Genomic DNA, 22,752 nt, shown 5'->3' with positions numbered 1-22,752 from the left:
ATTCAAATAGTTGTCTGATGGCAAAACAGCTGTCTGAAAGTCCTCGTTCACAGGAGAGTAGATTTTCCAACATTCAGTTTAGCTGACCCTTTTCAGTCAGTTGCCATTATAAAGTCTGATCTCGCTCTATACGCTAAAAACGGCTAAATGACAAGCTTTTCTTCCTGGCTGATTGTTGCTCTCGTTGTCCCACAGTGTTTCAGTACTCTGTGGTACAACTGAATTTTTCTAACTGCTCTAGTTTTTTCTGTTTGCTTGTTTTTAAGTCACAGTCCACTGGGGATCCTGATTGGAGAAAGGCAGGACATTTTGAGAGGCAACTTTCCGGGTCGTCTTCTCCATTTATGGTGAAAAGTGAAATACTAAATGATGATGATGATGGTATGTGCTAACACTATGTGCCAGGCACTGTACTAAGCGCTGGAGTGGATACAAGCAAATCAAGTTGGACACAGTCCCTATCCCATGTGGGGCTCAAAGCCTCAGTACCCGTTTTACAGATGAGGTAACTGAGGCACAGAAGTGAAGTGACTCACCCAGGGTCACGCAGCAGACAGGTGGCAGAGGCAGGATTTGGACCCATGACCTTCGGACTCCTAGGCCTGTGCTCTATTCACTAGGTCTTGCTGCTTCCCCATTGGGCTCCCTGTTCAACAGCCCAGCAACCATAACCTCGGCCCTTCTATTTGCCTGAGATTTTCATTGTGCTGTGCCTCTGTGCAAGACACTTTCTGCCCAGTCTCTTGGGGTCAACAGGACGTGTTGTGTGACGGCCAGCTGGGGTTTGAGGGGCAGCCTGCGACCATGGCACACAGTACCTCTGGGCACCCTCCTCAGCCGTAAGCCCTCCTGTGGCCTCAATCTGCTTCATATAATAATAATAATAATGATAATAATAATAGCATTCATTAAGCTCTTACTATGTGCAAAGCACTGTTCTAAGCGCTGGGGAGGTTACAAGGTGATCAGGCTGTCCCACTGGGGGCTCACAGTCTTAATCCCCATTTTCCAGATGAGGGAACTGAGGCCCAGAGAAGTTAAGTGACTTGCCCAAAGTCACACAGCTGATAATTGGTGGTCAGGTCTTATACAATGCCAAGCACCCTGAGGGAGCTCAATAAATGGGGATGATAATGAAAAATGTGCGGGTGCATATCAAAAATAAATAATGGAATGACATATATTCCACTGGAGAGCAGCGTGGCTCAGTGGAAAGAGCACGGGCTTTGGAGTCAGAGGTCATCAGTTTGATTGATCAGTTCAAATCCCGGCTCCGCCGTCAGCTGTGTGATTTTGGGCAAGTCACAACTTCTCTGGGCCTCAGTTCCCTCATCTGTATGTACAATGGGCATTAAGACGGTGAGCCCCCCCCCCACGTGGGACAACCTGATGACCTTCTAACTTTCCCAGCGCTTTGCACATAGTAAGCGCTTAATAAGTGCCATCATTATTATTATTATATATTATTATATTTATATTAATATCTGCCCCACACACACAAGACTGTGAGCTGGTTTGGGGGCAGAGAACCTGTCTATTAATTCCCAAGTGCTTAAGTGTTCTGCACACAGTAAGCGCTCAATAAATACCATTGATTGATCTGCATACACTAGTTATAAAAAAGCAGAACTTGGGCTTGCCAAATACCAGTGTAAATTTTGCCACTTAGAATTGTGCTGATGTTTGAGAATGTACTGCCCTCTGCTGAAACCCAATCCCAACATATTGAAACACTAACGGGAAGAGGTTACTTGGCTCAATGAAAGGATGGGACTGGTTAGCTAGTAAACTGTTTTATAATCCAGAGATTAGCATTTTAGAAAATTAGGATTCGGCCTTGCAAAGCCACCTTCACTGGGAAGGTCCCTAAAATCTCTCTAAACACCTTATGGCTAACTTGAATCCCTCATTCTATAGCTCGAGACTAGACTAAGCTCCTCTTCAGATTGTGAGCTCCTTTTGAGCGGTGAATGTGCCTAGCAATTTTGCTTATTTTGTACTCTCTCAAGCATATAGTTCAGTGCTCTGCACAGAGCAGGCCCTCAATAAATGCGATCCATTAATGGACTGATTTAAGTTCATTTCCTTTCAGCTGACTACAGTTGAGACAATACAATGATCCTTCATACTCCGTAAATGAAGGCTCTTTGAACCTGCTCTTCTCAGCAGAGTCAGCTGCAAATTCTTCTGGCACTTTTGAAAATGTGTAAACCAGTTCTGCAAAGTGGATAAGAAATATACAATTTGTAAATTTATTAGGATACTGCTTGGAGAAAATAAATGCACTGCTTCACTTCCAGGATGTATGAAAAGGAATCTCGGGAAAAACTGAAGTCTTAATTTCTCCCAGAAAGCCCATCATATGGTACTTTTCAGAATATATCATAACTCATCTGAAACACAGGACTTTCGTACTGAAATGACACTAGACCTAATTTTTATCGCTTGTAATTTGGGAATCTGTTCCATCTAGTGAATTGCCAATGACTTTTAAAGTACGCTTAGTGTGCCAGAAACATGAGGAGTTAAGGATCCACTTTGCACAATTAAACATTAGCTATGCTACCTTAAATATGATTGCAATGGGTATATCTTCAGACAAAGTGTTGTGTCTCAGGTAAAATCTTCCTTGTTTCACAGCCATATTGGTTCTGCTCTTCTTCTCATGGGTGGAACTACAGACAGAAACAATTAAATTAAGTTTCATATATACAGAAAAAATAATCCCATTTCCCGCCCCCCAAAGCCATAAAAAAATTTCAACGAAAGGAATCACTTAACACATTTTGAAATCCCCCTTCCCTGCCCATTTTTACATGAAAATCAAGGAGTACTGCCACACCCAATCACAGCGTGTATAGAATCAGAAAGGAAAAGGGATTTCAATAAGTCATCAGGTCTATCTCCCTGCTTCTATGAATTTCCTCTGAATGTTGATTGGAACGTCATCTACTAAACTTTTGTTTACGATCTCTTATTACCTTTGAAACACGTTGCCGCTTCGTTGGTAGTCATAGGTAATTGTTCATTTTTAGCTATTCTCCTAATTTTTTAACTAACATATATTTGCCTACTTCTGTGGATTTATCTTCCCCATTAGACGGCAAAATCTTCAAGGGTAGGGAATGTTTTTCTGTAAGTTTCCCAAGTGCGCAGCTTCTTATGCAGTAGATGCTCGTAAATTCTGTCGGTGACAACGGTGAGTCAGAATCACCAACTCATCTTTCGCCTTACTGCACTTTTGACTTCTCTCGGCATTTATTAAGCATTTACTACATGCTAAGGCACTATACAAAAATTGGGGTAGAGCTGAGATAATCGCACAGCTCCTCTGCCCCACATGTGGCTCACAATCTAAATGTGCACAATCAAGCAAAAGTTTATTGAGCATGTACTCTGTACAAAGTACTGTACTGTTTGGATGAATACAAGAGGTGGTAGTCCCAATCCCTGCCCTCAAAAAGTTTACAGTCTAGCAGGAGGTAGGTACCCAGGATCAAATCTAGGTACCACGGATCAATACTGTGCAAAGAAAGACAGTGCTCTACAAAAGAGCATATAATCAAGAAATCAATCCATGTATTTACTGAGTGCTTCCTTTCTGCTGAGCACTGTACTCTGCACACGGGTGAGTACAATACAACTGACTTGGTAGACATGGTCCCCGCCTACAAGGATCTTACAGTCTAGAAGGGGGGGACATACATGAAAATAAATTACAGATATGTACCAAGGGCTGTGGGGCTGAAGGCCGGGTGGATATTAAATGCTTAAAGGGTACAGACCCAAGTACAAGGAATAACAACTGAATACTTACAAAGATTTGTACTATAACAGATGAAAAAACAAAGCTCCCAATCCTACTACTCCCTCCCCCAACCTTTGATGAGGGAATAAACAAGACATCACTGCAAACTGAGTCAACAGGATGCAAAGCCTTCGGGTCACGCTCTGCTCCCGTATTTAGCTATTAACAATTTTATCCAAATTATGGACCTGGAAGTTGTCAAACGTATTTAGAATTTTGATCTGTGGCGTTGTTAAAACTCCAAAAAGCCTATATAAGATGACCTGGCGCACAGACTGCGTCCTGAAAAAACAATGTTTTCTGCCTATGAGCCACTTCTCTCAATTCTTGGCTAAGCGTTCTCCGGCCTCTGGAAAGGCCGGAAGCAGATATCTTTTCATGCAACCGCCCTCAGGTCTAGTGCTGGCAACTCCCTGAAGATATGTCAGACTGGATGCTCCCAAGACCTCCTCCTGGCTCTTAAGGTCTGATGAGAATTCTGGAGTGGCCATACAGTAGAGGAATAACAACTAGAGAGTGTTGTTTGGGGCCATAATCAATTCTAATCCCCATATAGATGAGTCACCTCCCCGCCTTGCAAGGAACATTGTCCACGCATCGGCCACACTAGTTCGCGAACCTCTGTGGAACGTGTTTAATCAATCAATCGTATTTATTGAGTGCTTACTGTGTGCAGAGCACTGTACTAAGCGCTTGGGAAGTACAAACTGGCAACACATAGAGACAATCCCTACCCAACAGTGGACTCACAGTCTAAAAGGTGTTTAAGTTTAAGGTGAGCCTTAAAACCTTGTGAGGCTGCGAAGAGACTCAGGCCCTCTTCGATTTTAATCTGAGATTTCAACACCATCTTTACCTAAATCTGCAACCAGATCTCAAGTATTCCTATTCTTAAATATTCTGATGTATAATAAAATTTCTACATTTCAAGGGATTAGTTCTCTAAACTATGGGAAGCAGCATGGCTTAGGGGCAAGAGCACGGGCTTGGGAGTCAGAGGTTGTGGGTTCTAATCCCGCCTCCACCACTTGTCAGCTGTGTGACCTTGGGCAAGTCACTTCACTTCTCTGTGCCTCAGTTACCTCATCTGTAAAATGGGGGTTAAGACTGTGAGCCCCACGTGGGACAACCCAATTACCTTGTATCTACCCCAGCACTTAGAACAGTGCTTAGCATAACAGTGCTTTGCACATAGTAAGCGCTTAATAAATGCCATTATTATTATTATTATTATATAGTAAGCGCTTAACAAATACCAACATCATTATTATTATTATTATTATTATTATTGTTGTCTGCTGTGAGACCTTGGGCAAGTCACTTAACTTCTCGGTGCCTCAGTTACCTCATCTGTGAAATGGGGATTGAGACTGTGAGACCCACGTGGGACAACCCAATTACCTTGTATCTACCCCAGTGCTCAGAACAGTGCTTGGCACATAGTAAGTGCTTAACAAATACCATAATAATAATAAGAAGCATGGTCTAGTGGATACAGCATGGATTTGGGAGTCTAAAGGTCATGAGTTCTAACCCGGCTCCGCCACTTGTCCGCTGTCTGACCTCGGGCAAGTCAATTCACTTCTCTGTGCCTCAGTTCCCTCATCTGTAAAATGGGGATTGAAACCGTGAGCGCTTTGTGGGACAGGGACTGTGTCCGACCCGATTATCTGGTATCTACCCTAACATTTAGAACAGTGCCTGGCACGAAGTAAGCACTTAACAAATACTTTAATTAAACAACTGTAAGCAGCCAATGATGCTCACTGCCTTCAGATAAAAGAGTTGGAATTTGTGTACCTGAGACAATCGCTATAATGAAACTTTAACATTTCCTAGAAAATGACACATACCTGGTAACTGAGGCCCCGACTGCCCCTTTTCTGTCGGCTTCCACAATGATCCTGTTTTTGGATAACTGTTCTTGAATGAGAATGACCTTTTCTACCCCTTTAACGATGAAGTAGCCACCTGCCCAAAGTAGTTAAAAAGAATGATTGTGGTTGCAAATTAAGTATGATGGTTATATGCCTTCATGGCTATGGAGTGCGACATCACTAATGATACACAATTGTCTCTGGTGCAAAATCTTTACTGCCAGGCATTTACACGGGCTACCTTACTGACAGAAGGAGTGTCTGCAAAATAGTCTAATGAGGCAGTCAGATGGTAAAACTGTTACCTCATCATCATCATCATCAATCGTGTTTATTGAGCGCTTACTATGTGCAGAGCACTCATCACAGATGGAGTGGCTGAGACTCACAGAATTGTGAGCGACTTGCCCAAAGTCACATAACACATCAATGCTAGAGGTGAAAAAATTTTGTCCATCCACAGTGATTTTCTACTAAGTATAACCAATTTTGCTGTCACGATAACATTTCTATGAGTAGATTTCACGGAGGTATGAAATTGGTCCATTGTAATCATTTTACATCAATCAATCAATCGTATTTATTGAGCGCTTACTGTGTGCAGAGCACTGTACTAAGCGCTTGGGAAGTACAAGTTGGCAAGTTCCTTACTACCTCACTTTGATGCAATTCCAGCCTACTAAATTCACATTCGATAATATTCCTTGCCAACATCTTTTAGGATTGTAAAAAGCACCATAGCTCAAACATATATCAAAACAATGTTAAAAAAAATAAGGTTGTACTAATAATCTAGGAAATTAAGAAAAGATTTGGATAACGTACAAGGCATTTAAAAAATTAGATTAAAATCATCTTAAAAGGAGGAACAGAACTGTAACAGGCATTTTTGCCCTGGGTCAGATAGCAGCTTCTTCACAGCTGTGGAGCTAATCTAAGGTGCAGTGAGTTTAATCTTTTAAAATTATGCTGGGTAGAGTACTTTTACAACATTTTTTTGTTTGTTTTAGGAGACGGAGGAAGAAATAATGAAACAAAAACGATAAGGAGAGATCTAAACAAATTCATCCCACTGTAAGTAAACCAAAATTTTGAAAAGGAATCACCATGGAGATTCTTCTGCAAAAAGAAAAATGAACTGATGGGTAAAAGCAGCTAGAAATGCATGCTTCTCCAGGGGAGAATGCAGGACCGCGGTATCGTTCTGAGTTTCAAGATTTCTGAATCCAATGACATGGAGTTCTGGCACGGACGATTATAAGCTAGAGAGGCTTTGCTTCGTTTAGGAGGAAACATTTTGAAACCTTATAAGAAAATAACAATTGATATGTAAAAATCAAAGGATTAGAAAAACCTACCTGGATCTAACGGGCATTCATTTAGCTTGGCGAATTCGGCTGGAGTCTTCCCTGTCAGAACACAGTTGGAGCTGCGCAGCATTATGGGCATTCTGTTTTTTAAAAGGAAAATTTCCATCATATTCAAATTACATTATGAAATGAGAAAACTGCAATAGGAAAATCTCACTGGGCTTCACTGCCAAAAGCCAAAACAAACCAAAAATATAACCAAAAATATAATTTCTACCTTAAGCTAAAGTACTAGGAGGCAGCCCCCAAAGGAAAACCAAAAGCAAGCCAGAGTATACTTCAATGTCCATTCTATAATGCAAAAGGTTTGCTACCCTTGGAATGTGGTACACTCTCGACTGTTTGGAAATGACCAGATAATAATAACTGGAATTTATATCGTGGTTTTGAAAAGTGTTTTCCAAAAGACTTTTACATCAACCATTACAGTTTATCCTAACAATACCCCTGTGAAATAATCCTATTATCCCCATTTTTCAGATAAGTAGATAGAGTATATGTACAGTCACACAGCTGGCCAATGGTGGAATTCAGGTAAGAAAGCCAGGTCTGTGGGCTCCCATGTTCAGGCCCTGAAAAAAGCTTACTATATTTGAACCAAAAGGAGAAAAACTGAATCTTTACACTTAACTACATTTGTTTGACCCGTTTCTGTCGGTACTATAAACTGTGCCTGTACCGGACAAGTAGATCTTGAAGAAAAATTTTGGGTAGGAAAATCAGGATCTGCAGATGTTAGTGGGGACTGCACAGTTCAGAGAAGATCAACATTTCTAGAATGATATATCACCAGTCCAACTCCAGGAACTCTGATGAGCTTATCTGCCTGACTGGCTTATGTCATTTCAGGTGCCTTCTGTTTTAGGGGTCAAATGAAAAGATTCTCTATTTATTCCTGGTACCGATCTTTGACATGACATAAAAAATATTATGACCATTAAGAGTGAAACATGGGCTTGGATCCTGGCATTTGATTATTTTAGCCATTCAATTTTCTCAGTGGAGAAGGAAACCCTACAAAAAGAATGGTGGCCTTTGCTCCTGGGCTGATCTTCCTACCTTCCCTTCCATAATCTTCTTTGTGAACTAGATTTCTTGCCTCTCTAGGCAGTTCCCAATCTTTGGTTAAGCTTTGAAATAAATGCAAATGAAACCTAGTAAAATGAGCCGACCGAGAGAGGCTTCCTAAAAAAGGATTGTTCTGCCTAGTGAATGACCACAACTTGAAAAGGGGAAAATTAATTTTCATTAATGTCAAACCCAGTACACCCCACTCTGCCAGGATGACAGTCTTCATACATGTTTGGGCTAGCACGTTGTTAGGGAACTAGGGAACACCTGACAACATGACTCTGTTTGGATCCAGGACACTGTAGAGTCAGAAGAAATGGCTCATACACATTGATGTGTGCTGGACTCCAAGACGACTACAGTGTTACTTTTCTGTAGTATGGGGTTTTGCAAGAATGCAACACCCATGGTTTGGTGATAGTAACAGTATTTACTGAGGATCCACTGGGTGCAGTGTTACTGTACTAAGCACTTGGGAAAGTACCATAGAAGCATGAGACATACTTCTTGGATTAGATGTATTTTTCTAACAAATATAAACCCTACCTCGTCCCTCAACACACACCCTGACACTCACCTTGTTATCTCCCACCCCCATTCTGTTTCTCACCTGCCGATGGGTAAGGCATTGCGGATAATCCTCTGGCTACCGCGGGTGTATTCAATATCCACGGTAATTGGGGCAGAGTATGTCATGTCTCTCAAACGGCACTAAAACAGAAATCACAATTACCAACATTTCAATCTCTCAAGGTAGGTGGAGGATATCGAGGGCCTTGAAGTCCTCTTCATAGCAAGAACAAGTCCCACACTCAATCCTCCTTGCTATAATACCCAGAATCACATGGATCTCTGCTTTAGGAGGGTCCGGCAATTTCTCTCAAGGAAGCTCCTCAATCTTTTTAAAAGAGAGTAAAATAAGGGTGGGAGGCTACTACTGTGTTCACACCCTACCCACCTTTGAATGGAGCAATAAACCCAGATCTGGAATTCCATTACTTCATGACCTGGCACGCTGTCATTACCAAACTGCTAGGATTGACTCCTAAGAGGCGTAGCATTTTGTAGGCCTTTAGTTTGCCTTTGTACAGAGACCTTAGAAAATCATTCAACTAGTAATAATAATAAAAAAAACCTCTCTACCTAAGCAAGAAGAGTTTGTGACTGTAGAAACAAGTATTTCAAGGATGGATTGTGAATCTGACAGAATACCCAGGGAACTGTAGAAACTTGTTTGAACAAATGGGTGGGGGGAGAGAAACATAACACCATAAAAGGTTCAGGAAACCTGCTGAGTTGCCCTAAATTACATTTCCAAAAGGAGAGTAAATTTGGGCTGATGAGGATTTGGAGGAGACAGGCATGGAAGCTCTGATGAGACTGAGTAAGGAAGTGCACAGATCAGTAAGAGTGGTTCATTATCCATTATATGAAGTACAAGGAACAGCAATAACTGTATAAATGGAATTTTCAGATGATCCAAAAACCTAATTTTGGGCAATAATTTTGGTTTCCTCTCTAAGACTTCTACCAGACCTGCTAAAAATATATAAAACTGATAAAGAGAAGCACCCTCTTTCTTTCCCCACCCGACATTAGTGTTATGAAAATTCACTGACAATGAAGTAGTCAAAAAGAAGGGAAGGAATGAATGGATGATCCCCTAAACAGAGAATCAAAAGTTTGCGTGAACTGAAATGGGTCATTGCTGGAGGTTGAGGTTGGCAAGAAGAGCCTTCTGGGGTAAAGTGAAGATGAAAGCTAAAACACAGTTTGAAAATTACCTTGGTGATTTACACCCAGCTACAGTAGGGTTCACTGCCCCGTCCTACTTAACTAAAAATATGACATTATTATCCTACTCATTTCTTTGTGGAAGTTGACACATCAACACACATGTATTACGAGTTTTTGCAATGGGTCAAGGCTCCTGGCATATATGTTTTTAAATTGGCTGGGATTATTTTTGTGATTATTATTGTGATTATCAATTTGTACTTCCCAAGCGCTTAGTACAGTGCTCTGCACATAGTAAGTGCTCAATAAATACGATTGATGATGATCTGATCATTCTTGTGGGTTACATTTTATGTAGCTGCAGTATTTAATAAGCACTCCTTCTGGACCGAGAGTTAGATACGAAATAATCAGATCAAAGTCCCTTTCTCCATGGGACTCACAGATGGGGAGAGCAGTTACCCAGACAGGTTATGGGTCTTGTCTAAAGTCACACAGCAGGCCCCGGATTAGAATCTGTTTCCTGATTCCCATGCTCTTTCTTCTAGGCCACACTACTTTTAATCTAAATAATAAACATTATACACCAACATTTGGTATCCTTATTTGTCTTTCAGTGGACTTTGGGGGCCTCATTTCCCAGAAGTTGTGAGGAAAGCTAGATATTACAAGTAAACATCCAGTTTTCCTTTCCTTTCCTTTCCTTTCTGAGGCAAAACATAAATGAATCCACCAGATGGCTCTCTTTTGGTGGGAATGGGAGTAAAAATTGGAGATCTGTACAGATGAGAGTATGGATGACTTGAATTTCCCAGTTAAAATTGAACATCTGCCAGGGATTTTATGAAGGAAACATTTAGAAGTTAGGTTGATCAGAGTGTGGAATAAAAAAGGTTGTACCTTTGATCACAATGTGGAACAAAAAAAGTTGCACCCATAAGTGCGGAGGACCTGGGCTCCAAACCCCACTCTGCCATTTTCATTCACTAATTCATTCAATCGTATTTATTGAGCACTTCTGAGCACTGTACTAAGCGCTTGGGAGACATGAATACAACAACAGACACCTTCCCTGCCCACAGTAAGCTCACGGTCTAGAGGGGGAGACAGACTTTAACAGACATATTTTATTTTGTTAGTATGTTTGGTTTTGTTCTCTGTCTCCCCCTTTTAGACTGTGAGCCCACTGTTGGGTAGGGACTGTCTCTATATGTTGCCAACTTGTACTTCCCAAGCGCTTAGTACAGTGCTCTGCACACAGTAAGCGCTGAATAAATACGATTGATTGATTGAATGAATAAATAAATAAATTACAGTTATATACATATGTATATGTCTCTATATGTTGCCAACTTGTACTTCCCAAGCGCTTAGTACAGTGCTCTGCACACAGTAAGCGCTCAATAAATACAATTGAATGAATGAATGAATATGTGCTGTGGGGCTGGGAGGATAAATGAAGGGAGCAGGTCAGGGTGATGCAGAAGGGAATCGGACAAGAGAAGAGGAGGGCCTAGTCAAGGAAAGCTTCTTGGAGATGTTCCTTCAATAAGGCTTTGAAGTGGAAGAGAGTAATTATCTGTCTGATACGAGGAAGGAGGATATTCCAGGCCAGAGGCAGGATGTGGGCGAGAGGTCGGCAGTGAGCTGGACGAATCAAGGTATAGCGAGAAGGTTAGCATTAGAGTAAGTGTGCAAGCTACCTCAGTACACTGCTTCCACACGATAAGCACTTAACAAATACCATGATTATTACTGAACTGATCTATAGATAAAAGAAAAACCAGTCTATCCTGAATCATTCACATTCCACTCCCTATTAAGTCTGGTGAACTCAGGAAAGGGTCACTATTTGGGAAAACCACTTACGGAACACTGGGGCGGGTGGGGGATGGTTTAAACTGTGGGTATGAGTTGCCAGCCTCAGTCTACTGAAACCCCAAGGTTACCCCAGGGTAACTAACTGGCTAGCTACTAGTTACTAAGTAGAGTTAGTAACTAACTGGCTGCATTTACAGCTGGTGTGGAGGCAAACAAAAGCTACAGCAGCTGAAGGTGACTGCAATCTCCCAAACAGATTGATTAACAGGCCCAAATCCACCCGCCAGGGTGGAATACAAAGGTGCAGTTGGCTGTATGTGCATCTCACAACCAGCAAGAAAAACAAAAATTAGGCTCCGCCATTACCTCATTATTCATTACCTCATTACGCCATTACTAAGCGCTTAGTACAGTGCTCTGCACATAGTAAGCACTCAATAAATACGATTGATGATGATTACCTCATGAGGAGATACTGGTCTCGTAACGTTAAAGCTTTCTTCAACATCTGGAAGACCCACATAGATATTAAGGTATCTGAAACGTAAAGAATTCTACTGTCAGTTTCATGTCTCTCATGACTGTGGAAGAGCAAGGGCTCATTTCCCCTCCCATTCTAGGGCCATACCTTGAAACATGCTATTTTTATCAACGCTGAAGTGTAAAATGAATGATTGGCACAAGCATAATTCCAATTTGCAACTGTTTTGGAGGTAAAGAATATCTGACCTCCTACAGAATACTTCAACGGAAAAGTATAATCCTTCAGTATCTATTTGAATTACCTTCAAAATTTGGTGTACATCAATATATGACAGTATTCACTTAAATTATTACTTTAGGTCTGTTAGTTTCACTAAAGCAGGAGAGTGAAGCCACAAACTATCTTTTCTACATGGTACCTAGTCTGGAGTCAACAGAACTCTAAGAACTTCATAATTACCCTCTTCCCTCTCAATTGTTTGACTGATTCCCAAGAAGCCTAAAAGTCCTTTGATCTGCTCAGGGCTGTGCTTAGTGCTAGTGCTTGGCATCATCATCATTATCAATCGTACTTATTGAGCGCTTACAATGTGCAGAGCACTGTACTAAGTGCTTGGGAAGTACAAATTGGCAACATATAGAGACAGTCCCTACCCAACAGTGGGCTCACAGTCTAAAAGGGGGAGAGTACATAGTACATGGCACATAGTAAGCACTTAACAAATGTCACCATGAGAATTATGAAAGCTGCTGAACAAATGACTGACTGCAGAAGCATTACTCAAAAACAATGCTCCGACTTAACCTATTCCTTACTTCAAGTACCACATGGGGTCTGCGTCACTTGTGACCTTTTCATTTGCTTTCATGATCTTCTTTATCTGCAGGTTAAAGAGAAAAATTAGAGAAGAAAGAGACTGCCAAGTAATGCCGTTTGTCTTTCTTCAAGACTTGATGCTCACCTCTACGTTGATGAAATAATTGAACGAATCGATGTGCTGTTTCACAAGCCCTTTCACCTAGACAGACCAAAGGCAAGCATTAGAATCAGGAGGGCAATAAGGTACTAATCATTTGATTCTATTCTCCTTTATGCATCGGGGAACTTACATTTCATCATTTTCCCTCTCCTGGGCCTGTGCTGATTGTCACTGCGGAAGGATCTCTGGGCTTTGGAGCTGGGATTAACAGGAGGGCTTTCTTACCCTGCTCACCCACCTTGAGGCCTGGCTAAATCCTCGTTTTTCCCTTGAACAATCACTGCTTCCTATTTCAACTCCCTCCTGAAAGGATCATTTCACTCTTTCCCACCACCCCTCCCTGGACAATTTTAACAGTCCCTGCAGACAAATCTCTAAAGACAAACCAGAATCAAGTTAGCCATATTGGGAAGAGCAGTAGTTGACCAGGCAGATGGCAGTTAGTGTAAGCAGAATTTGCAATGAAAAGGCAGAAGAGCAAACATATTAATTAATAATGGCATTTATTAAGCGCTTACTATGTGCAAAGCACTGTTCCAAGCGCTGGGGAGGTGACAAGGTGATCAGGTTGTCCCATGGGGGGCTCCCAGTCTTAAATCCCCATTTTACAGATGGGGAACTGAGGCCCAGAGAAGTGAAGTGACTTGCCCAAAGTCACACAGCTGACAATTGGCGGAGCCGGGATTCGAACCCATAATCTCTGACTTCAAAGCCCGTGCTCTTTCCAATGAGCTACGCTGCTTCTCTTATGTCCTTCTCTTCCAATCACTTCCTTTTAAAGAGGGAGAATGAAAGGTCCACATTTTGGCTACCAGTTGGATTTAACAAAGGCTCAATTTTTAGATTTCAGAATACATTCAATGCAAGCCAATCTTTTTAATCAAGCATCCCCTCACAGATACGAGGATTTCAAATTAGTGACATAAACTACGAAGTGTCTGATGTGTGGTGCCTCTGTGCCCCATAGGACAGTTAATGGACTCATTTTATAATCTCCCAAATAAATATAATTTGAGCTTATGGAGGCTCTCACAGGGTTTTAGGCCTGATACCTTATCTAAATGAGAAGTGACTGGAAAATATCTTTTCAGCTGGCAACAAGGGAAGGGAGACCTTTTTATTTCAGAGAAAGCTAAAACAGCAGGGGCCAATCTGTAGCTTGCGAGGCACTTGAAGCTCTTTTTAACCTTGTGGTGTAGGTGAAAAGCTACTTAATGCACGCTTATTATTATTTATTATTCGCCCCCTTCCCCCTGCCACTGCCACCAAGGCAAGCATGAGAAGCAGCACAGCCTAGTGACTAGAACACGGGCTTAGGAGTCAGTGTTCGTGGGTTCAAATCCCGGCTCCGCCACTTGTCAGCTGCATGACTCTGGGCAAGTCGCTTAACTTCTCTAGGCCTCAGTTTACCTCATCTGTAAAATGGGGATTAGGACTGTGAGCCTCATGTGAAACAGGGACTGTGTCCAACTTGATTAACTTGTATCTATCCCAATGCTGAGTAAGCCCTGAACAGAAACTGTAAAAAAAAAATAATAAGGTGCTACGCTTTACTCATCCAGGTTTTTCAGTGATAACAATCTTTTTTCAGTGATAACAATCCACCCATGTGGGCCAGGGAGGGGTGGAATTTGGTGACAGGCCCCTCCCCGAGGTCTGACACCCCTTGGTCTCTCACTCGATGACTCTTCCCTGTACCCTCCTCCTACCCCCTCACCACTGCAGCTTGTTTTTGATCAGCGTCTCCCGGCTATGCTATGTTTTCCATTTGCAGCTCTTCAACTCATGAGGGGTGGCCACTTCAGTTCTAAAAGCTCCCCTATCTATTTTGATTTCAAGATACTTTGACACTATAAAGACATTATGATAATAATAGCGCTTAGTACAGTGCTCTGCACACAGTAAGCGCTCAATAAATACGATTGATGATGATAACCACACCTATGATATTTTTAAGGGTTTACTACGTGTATTTTGTGTACTAAGTGCTGTTATAGATGCAAGATAATCAGGCAGGATACAATCCCTGTGCTACTTTGGGCTCACAGTTTAAGTAGGAAGGAGAACAGGTTCTGAATCCCCATATTACAGATGAGGAAACGGAGGGAGAGAGAAGTCAAGCGACTTGCCCAAGGTCACACAGTAGGTATGTGGCAGGATCTGGATTAGACTCCAGATCGGTTTCTAGGCCTGTGCTCCACTAGGTTATGCCCTTCTAGACTATGAGCCCGCTGTTGGGTAGGGACCGTCTCTGTATGTTGCCAACTTGTACTTCCCAAGCGCTTAGTACAGTGCTCTGCACACAGTAAGCGCTCAATAAATACGATTGAATGAATGCCACTTCTCCAAAACAATACTGCTCTGCACACACTAAGCGCTCAATAAATGACTGAATGAATGAACAATATACAAAAAGTAAAATAAGCATATCCTCAACACTTCTGCATTTCCCCGGCAAGAGATCAACTGTGCAGTTATTTTGTCTATTGAATAATTATCAAGTTTATCCCAGTACTTAAATATATGCCACTGACCTTCAGAAAAGCCGGAAGCAGCCTCCATTTTTCCTGTGAATGAAAACAATGTCAAGTATAATGTTTATTCAGAACATGCAAAAGAATTGAATTATTCATTAATCGGGAAGCCCGCTCAGAATGTGCAAAAAATGTAAAAATCAAATTAATAATCGTAATGAGCTCAACTGCCCTCTGCTTAGGGCAAAGACAGACTGAAGGGACATTTACTTACACATCTGTAATTTATTTATTTATATGAATGCCTATCTCCCTCCCACCCCACCCCAGACTATAAACTCGTTGTGGGCAGGGAATGTGTCAGTTATATTGTTGTATTGTATTCTCCCAAGTACTTAGTATAGTGCTCTGCACACAGGAAACACTCAATAAATACAATTAACTGACTGACATACCACACTAGACAGAGGGAGAGGGTGTAGGATGACTGAAACTAGCCACATCTGTGCCTCATGTAATAATAATAATTAGTCTGGTATTTGTTAAGCGCTTACTACATGCGCTGGGGTGGACACAAGCAAATCGGGTTGTACAGTCCCTGTCCCACATGGGGCTCACATTCATTCATTCATTCAATTCATTCAATGTATTTATTGGGTGCTTAATGTGTGCACAGCACTGTACTAAGCGCTTGGAAAGTACAATTCATCAACAGAGAAGTGAAGTGACTTGCCCAAGGTCACACAGCAGACAAGTGGCAGAGACGGCATTAGAACCCAGGTCCTTCTAATTCCCAGGCCCGTGCTCTATTCACTTAGCCATACTGTTGTAGCACTGTACTAAACACTTAGGAGAGTACAGTACAACAGCTTAGTACAGTGCTCGGCATGTAGTAAACACTAAAATGATCCGCAGCCTAAGGGATTTGAGTTACATTGATAAACACTGAATTTGAAGGAAGGATTTGGACGATTAATTTCTTTCTAAGAAAAGCTTATTTCAATCATCCACATTCTCAGATACTTCTCTGTGGTTCATTAGCATGGGATAAGGTAGCAATCTGCAACACTTTAAAGTTGCCATTGGTACCCTGTGAAATAATATTATCACTAATAATATTAGTGATAACAACGTTGCTGGGGAATCCTTTAATTCAGTTTGAAACTAGCAACCCTAGAGCCTGCTGTTGGGTAGGGACCGTCTCCCTATGTTGCCAACTTGTACTTCCCAAGCGCTTAGTACAGTGCTCTGCACACAGTAAGCGCTCAATACGATTGAATCATGAATCGCGAATCATGCCATGCGCACAGTAGGCGCTTAATAAATACGATTGAATGAGTAAATGAAGAATGTAGATCCCAGCTCTTAGAACAGTGTCTATCACATAGTAAGTGCTTAACAAATGCCACAATTATGCCATTTTATGCCATTATACCATTATACCATACACAATATACCATACATACTATACCATTTTAGAGATGAGGTGACCAAGGCATAGAGAAGTGGAGTGATTTGTTCAAGGTCACACAGCAGACCAGTGGCGGAGACGGGATGAGAGAAGCAGCGTAGCTCAATGGAAAGAGCATGGGCTTTGGAGTCAAAGGTCATGGGTTCGAATCCCGGCTGTGCCAACTGTCAGCTGTGTGACTTTGGGCAAGTCACTTAACTTCTCTGTGCCTCGGTTACCTCATCTGTAAAATGGGGATTAAAACTGTGAGCCTCACGTGGGACAACCTGATCACCTTGTAACCTCCCCAGCGCTTAGAACAGTGCTTTGCACATAGTAAGCACTTAACAAATACCATTATTATTATTATTATTATCTACATTCTTTATTCATTCAATCGTATTTATTGAGCACTTACTGTGTGCACAGCACTGTACTAAGTGCTTGGAAAGTACCGTTCAGCAACTCATCCTTGAGTTACTGCATTGTGTTCCACCATTCTTTAATCAATAGTATTTTTAATGGTATTTGTTAAGCGCTTACTAGTTGCCAGGCACTATGATGGTATTTGTTAAGCGCTTACTATGTACCAAGCACTGGGGGGGATACAAGGTAATCAGGTTGTCCCACGTGGGGCTCCCAGTCTTAATCCCCATTTTACAGATGAGGGAACTGAGGCCCAGAGAAGTGAAGTGACTTGCCCGAAGTCACACAGCTGACAAGGGGCGGAGCCGGGATTAGGATCGTCTCTCTATGTTGCCGACTTGGACTTCCCAAGAGCTTAGTACAGTGCTCTGCACACAGTAAGCGCTCAATAAATACGATTGAATGAATGAATGACCTCTGATTCCCAAGCCCGGGCTCTTTCCACTGAACCACGCTGCTTAGCTAATCAAGTTGGACATAGTCAGTGTCCCACATGAGCTTTATCCCCATTTAACATATAAGGTAAGAGGTACAGAGAAGTTAGGTGACTTGCCCAAGGTCACACAGCAGAAAAGTGGCAGAGTCAGAATTAGAACTCACAGGTCCTTCTGACTCCCAGTCACGTGCTCTAACCACTGGGCCACGCTGCTTCTCTTTTGATTGAATCAATCAATCGTATTTATTGAGCGCTTACTGTGTGCAGAGCACTGTACTAAGCGCTTGATAATAATAATGGCATTTGTTAAGCGCTTACTACGTGCAGAGCACTGTTCTAAGCGCTGGGGGGGGATACGAGGTGATCAAGTTGTCCCACGTGGGGCTCACAGTCTTAGTCCCCATTTTACAGATAACTGAGGCTCAGGGAAGTTAAGTGACTTGCCCAAGGTCACACAGCAGACATGTGGTGGAGCCGGGATTCGAACCCATGACCTCTGACTCCAAAGCCCGGGCTCTTCCCACTGAGAAGCCTATGGCCAGATACGTGGCACGTAAACAGACAACTGCACCCAAGTGATAAGGGGCTGCTGGAGTGACTCGGACGGGACTAGAACCAACTGATTTGCTGATACCCCCCGTCAAAGGACATGCTGGTTGCATCTATGGGGGAAAATGTGGGACACTACTTCACTCAAATCCTATTAATTGAGCGCTTACTGTATGCACAGCACTGTACTAAGCGCTGAGTACAGTATAACAACAAACGGACACACTCCCTGCCCACAGCGAGCTTACAGTATCCTTCCCCGGAGCCGGGTTCAGACCGAAACTTCGCCTGCATTTCTGTCTACAGGGCAGGGACCGGGTAACTGCAGGAGGGAAGATAAGCAGCATGGCCTAGTGGATAGAGCACGGGCCTGGGAGTTGGGAAGGCATGGGTTCTAATAATAATAATAATAATAATAATAATAATAATAGTGGCATTTATTAAGCACTTACTATGTGCCAAGCACTGTTGTAAGCACTGGGGAGGTTACAAGGTGATCAGGTTGTCCCTTGTGGGGCTCACAGCCATAATCCCCATTTTCCAGATGAGGGAACTGAGTACCAGAGAAGTGAAGTGACTTGCCCAGTCACCCAGCTGACAAGTGGCGGAGCCGGGATTTGAACCCATGACCTCTGACTCCAAAGCCGGGCTCTTTCCACTGAGCCACGGCCATGCCCAACTCGGGGGCCAGTCTGTGCAACTCGGGTTCACCTGTATATATGTTTGTACATATTTATTACTCTGTTTATTTTATTTGTACATATTTATTTTATTTATTTTATTTTGTTAATCTGTTTTGTTTTGTTCTCTGTCTCCCCCTTCTAGACTGTGAGCCCGCTGTTGGGTAGGGACCGCCTCTATATGTTGCCAACTTGGACTTCCCAAGCGCTTAGTACAGTGCTCTGCACACAGTAAGCGCTCATTAAATACGACTGAATGAATGAATGAATAATAATAATAATAATAATAATAATAATGGTATTTGTTAAGCGCTTACTATGTGCAAAGCACCGTTTTAAGCGCTGGGGAGGTTACAAGGTGATCAGGTTGTCCCACGTGAGGCTCACAGTTTTAATCCCCATTTTACAGATGAGGTAACTGAGGCACAGAGAAGTTAAGTGACTTGCCCAAAGTCACACAGCTGACAGTTGGCAGAGCCAGAATTTGAACCCATGACCTTTGACTCTAAAGCCCATGCTCTTTCCATTGAGCTACACTGCTTCTCTCTTTTAGACTGTGAGCCCACTGTTGGGTAGGGACTGTATATGTTGCCAACTTGTACTTCCCAAGCGCTTAGTACAGTGCTCTGCACACAGTAAGAGCTCAATAAATACGATTGATTGATTGATTCCATCTCTGCCACTGGTCTGCTGTGTGACCTTGGACAAGTCACTTCACTTCTCTGTGCCTCGGTCACTTCATCTCTAAAATGGTATAGTATGTATGGTATAGTGATGGTATAATGGCATAAAATGGCATAATTGTGGCATTTGTTAAGCACTTACTATGCGATAGACCCTGTTCTAAGAGCTGGGATCTACATTCTTCATTTACTCATTCAATCGTATTTATTAAGCGCTTACTGTGCGCATAGCATGATTCGTGATTCATGATTCAATCGTATTTATTGAGCGCTTACTGTGTGCAGAGCACTGTACTAAGCGCTTGGGAAGTCCAAGTTGGCAACATAGAGAGACAGTCCCTACCCAACAGCAGGCTCACAGTCTAGAAGGGGGAGACAGACAACAAAAACATATTAACAAAATAAATAGAATAGTAAATACGTACAAGTAAAATAAATAGAGTAATAAATATGTACAAACATATATACAGGTGCTGTGGGGAGGGGAAGGAGAGGAGGGGAAGAGGACTGTACTAAGTGCTTGGAAAGTACAATTCAGCAACTCATGCTTGAGTTATTGCATTTTGTTCCACCATTCTTTAACCAATAGCATTTTTAATGGTATTTGTTGAGCGCTTACTATTTGCTTCAAGACTGTGAGCCCTATGTTGGGTAGGGACTGTCTCTGTTGCCAACTTGTACTTCCCAAGCGGTTAGTACAGTGCTCTGCACACAGTAAGCGCTCAATAAATACGACTGAATGAATGAATGAATACGATTGAATGAATGAATACGATTGAATGAATGAATACGATTGAATGAGGGGCCCAGACTGAGCCCCTTCCTTCCTCTCCCCCTCGTCCCCCTCTCCATCCCCCCATCTTACCTCCTTCCCTTCCCCACAGCACCTGTATATATGGATATATGTTTGTACATATTTATTACTCTATTTATTTATTTATTTATTTTGCTTGTACATATCTATCCTATTGATTTTATTGTGTTAGTATGTTTGGTTTTGTTCTCTGTCTCCCCCTTTTAGACTGTGAGCCCGCTGTTGGGTAGGGACCGTCTCTACATGTTGCCAATTTGTACTTCCCAAGCGCTTAGTACAGTGCTCTGCACATAGTAAGCGCTCAATAAATACGATTGATTGATTGATTGAATGAATGGTGTGTGTGGGGAGGGGGTGTTCTGCGCGTGCGCCTTGCAGCGGCCTTGGCGCATGCGCGCCCCCCGCTCGTCTCTCCGTCCGATCGTGCCCGTTGTTGCCTTGGGGATTGATTCATTCATTCATTCATTCATTCAATCGTATTTATTGAGCGCTTACTGTGTGCAGAGCACTGTACTAAGCGCTTGGGAAGTACAAGTTGGCAACACATAGAGACGGTCCCTACCCAACAGTGGGCTCACAGACTAAAAGGGGGAGACAGAGAACAAAATCAATCAATCAATCGTCTTTATTGAGCGCTTACTGTGTGCAGAGCACTGGCCTAAGCGCTTGGGAAGTACAAGTTGGCAACATATAGAGACAGTCCCTACCCAACAGTGGGCTCACAGTCTAACATATCTTACATATCTATTTATTTTATTTTGCTGGTATGTTTGGTTTTGTTCTCTGTCTCCCCCTTTTAGACTGTGAGCCCACTGTTGGGTAGGGACTGTCTCTATAGGTTGCCAACTTGGACTTCCCAAGCGGTTAGTACAGTGCTCTGCACGCAGTAAGCGCTCAATCAATACGATTGATGATGATGATAAAAGGGGGAGACAGAGAACAAAACCAAACATACTATCAAAATAAAATAAATAGAATGGATATGTACAAGCAAAATAGAGTAATAAATACGTACAGGGGCTGTGGGGAAGGGAAGGAGGTAAGATGGGGGGGATGGAGAGGGGGAGAGGAAGGAAGGGGCTCAGTCTGGGAAGGCCTCCTGGAGGAGGTGAGCGCTTAGGAAGAGAGCTAGCTTAAATACGATTGAATGAATGGTGTGTGTGTGTGTGGGGGGGGTGTTCTGCGCATGCGCCTTGCAGCAGCTTGGCGCATGCGCGCTCCCCGCTCGTCTCCGTCCGACCGCCCGTTGTTGCTTCCCCCGCCGAGGACGCGCCTCCTGGGGATGGCGGGTGGGCGGCCCGGCCTCACTCACCTCCACCGTCGGAATGGGGGCCGCCATTTGCTCCTGACTCAAGCCCCCGAACTCGTCAGCCAGCACGTCCATAGCGCTGGCCGCACAGCCCAGCCCAGCAGGGCCGCTCCTTGCGCCTCCCTCCCCCGGCACGCCGGCCGGACCCTACAAACATGCGGACCGGGAGTGCACCGCCTTAATGGGTCCCCCCCGCCCCGGGCCCAACGCACACAAGTTCCGCCTACAATCGGCGCCCACAGGAAAGACCCGGATGTGCTGAAGCCGCTGCCGCTCTGCCTTTAACTTCTCGGCGGCGGCCCTGCCAACTTCATTCATTCATTCATTCATTCATTCATTCATTCATTCATTCATTCATACATTCATACATTCATTCATATTTATTGAGCGCTTACTGTGTGCAGAGCACTGTGCTAAGCGCTTGGGAAGTCCAAGTTGGCAACATAGAGAGACGGTCCCTACCCAACAGTAGGCTCACAGTCTAGAAGGGGGAGACAGACAACAAAACAAAACGTATTAACAAAATAAAATAAATAGAATATGTAAATATGTACATGTAAAATAAATGGAGTAATAAATCTGTACAAACATATATACAGGTGTTGTGGGGAGGGGAAGGAGGGGGCTCAGTCTGAGAAGGCCTCCTGGAGGAGGTGAGCTCTCAGCAGGGCTTTGAAGGGAAAGGATCAGGGCAACGGTGTGAAGTATGGCCTGGAGAGGGGAGAAACAGTATATACGTATATATAACATATATATGTACATACATATACATAGTATACATAGT

General features: G+C 42.9%; 1 protein-coding gene across 1 annotated transcript in view; it reads right to left on the bottom strand.

Moving 5' to 3' along the window:
* Positions 1–22,043, bottom strand: part of POLR3B (RNA polymerase III subunit B) — a 101,289-nt gene extending 79,246 nt beyond the window's left edge. The window contains exons 1-9 of the mRNA XM_038756724.1: positions 21,972–22,043; positions 15,682–15,714; positions 13,130–13,186; positions 12,984–13,048; positions 12,146–12,221; positions 8,737–8,837; positions 7,044–7,135; positions 5,662–5,779; positions 2,567–2,675 (exon numbers count right to left, since the gene is read on the bottom strand). Coding sequence (XP_038612652.1) covers positions 2,567–2,675; positions 5,662–5,779; positions 7,044–7,135; positions 8,737–8,837; positions 12,146–12,221; positions 12,984–13,048; positions 13,130–13,186; positions 15,682–15,714; positions 21,972–22,043 — 723 coding nt within the window. The remainder of the gene's footprint in view (positions 1–2,566; positions 2,676–5,661; positions 5,780–7,043; positions 7,136–8,736; positions 8,838–12,145; positions 12,222–12,983; positions 13,049–13,129; positions 13,187–15,681; positions 15,715–21,971) is intronic.
* Between the last annotated feature and the right edge of the window lie 709 nt (positions 22,044–22,752).

This window comes from Tachyglossus aculeatus, chromosome 14 (genome assembly GCF_015852505.1).
Source record: "Tachyglossus aculeatus isolate mTacAcu1 chromosome 14, mTacAcu1.pri, whole genome shotgun sequence".
Lineage (NCBI taxonomy): Eukaryota > Metazoa > Chordata > Mammalia > Monotremata > Tachyglossidae > Tachyglossus > Tachyglossus aculeatus.
Note: the sequence above shows the minus strand (reverse complement) of the source record. Positions and strands in the feature narration are given on the sequence as shown.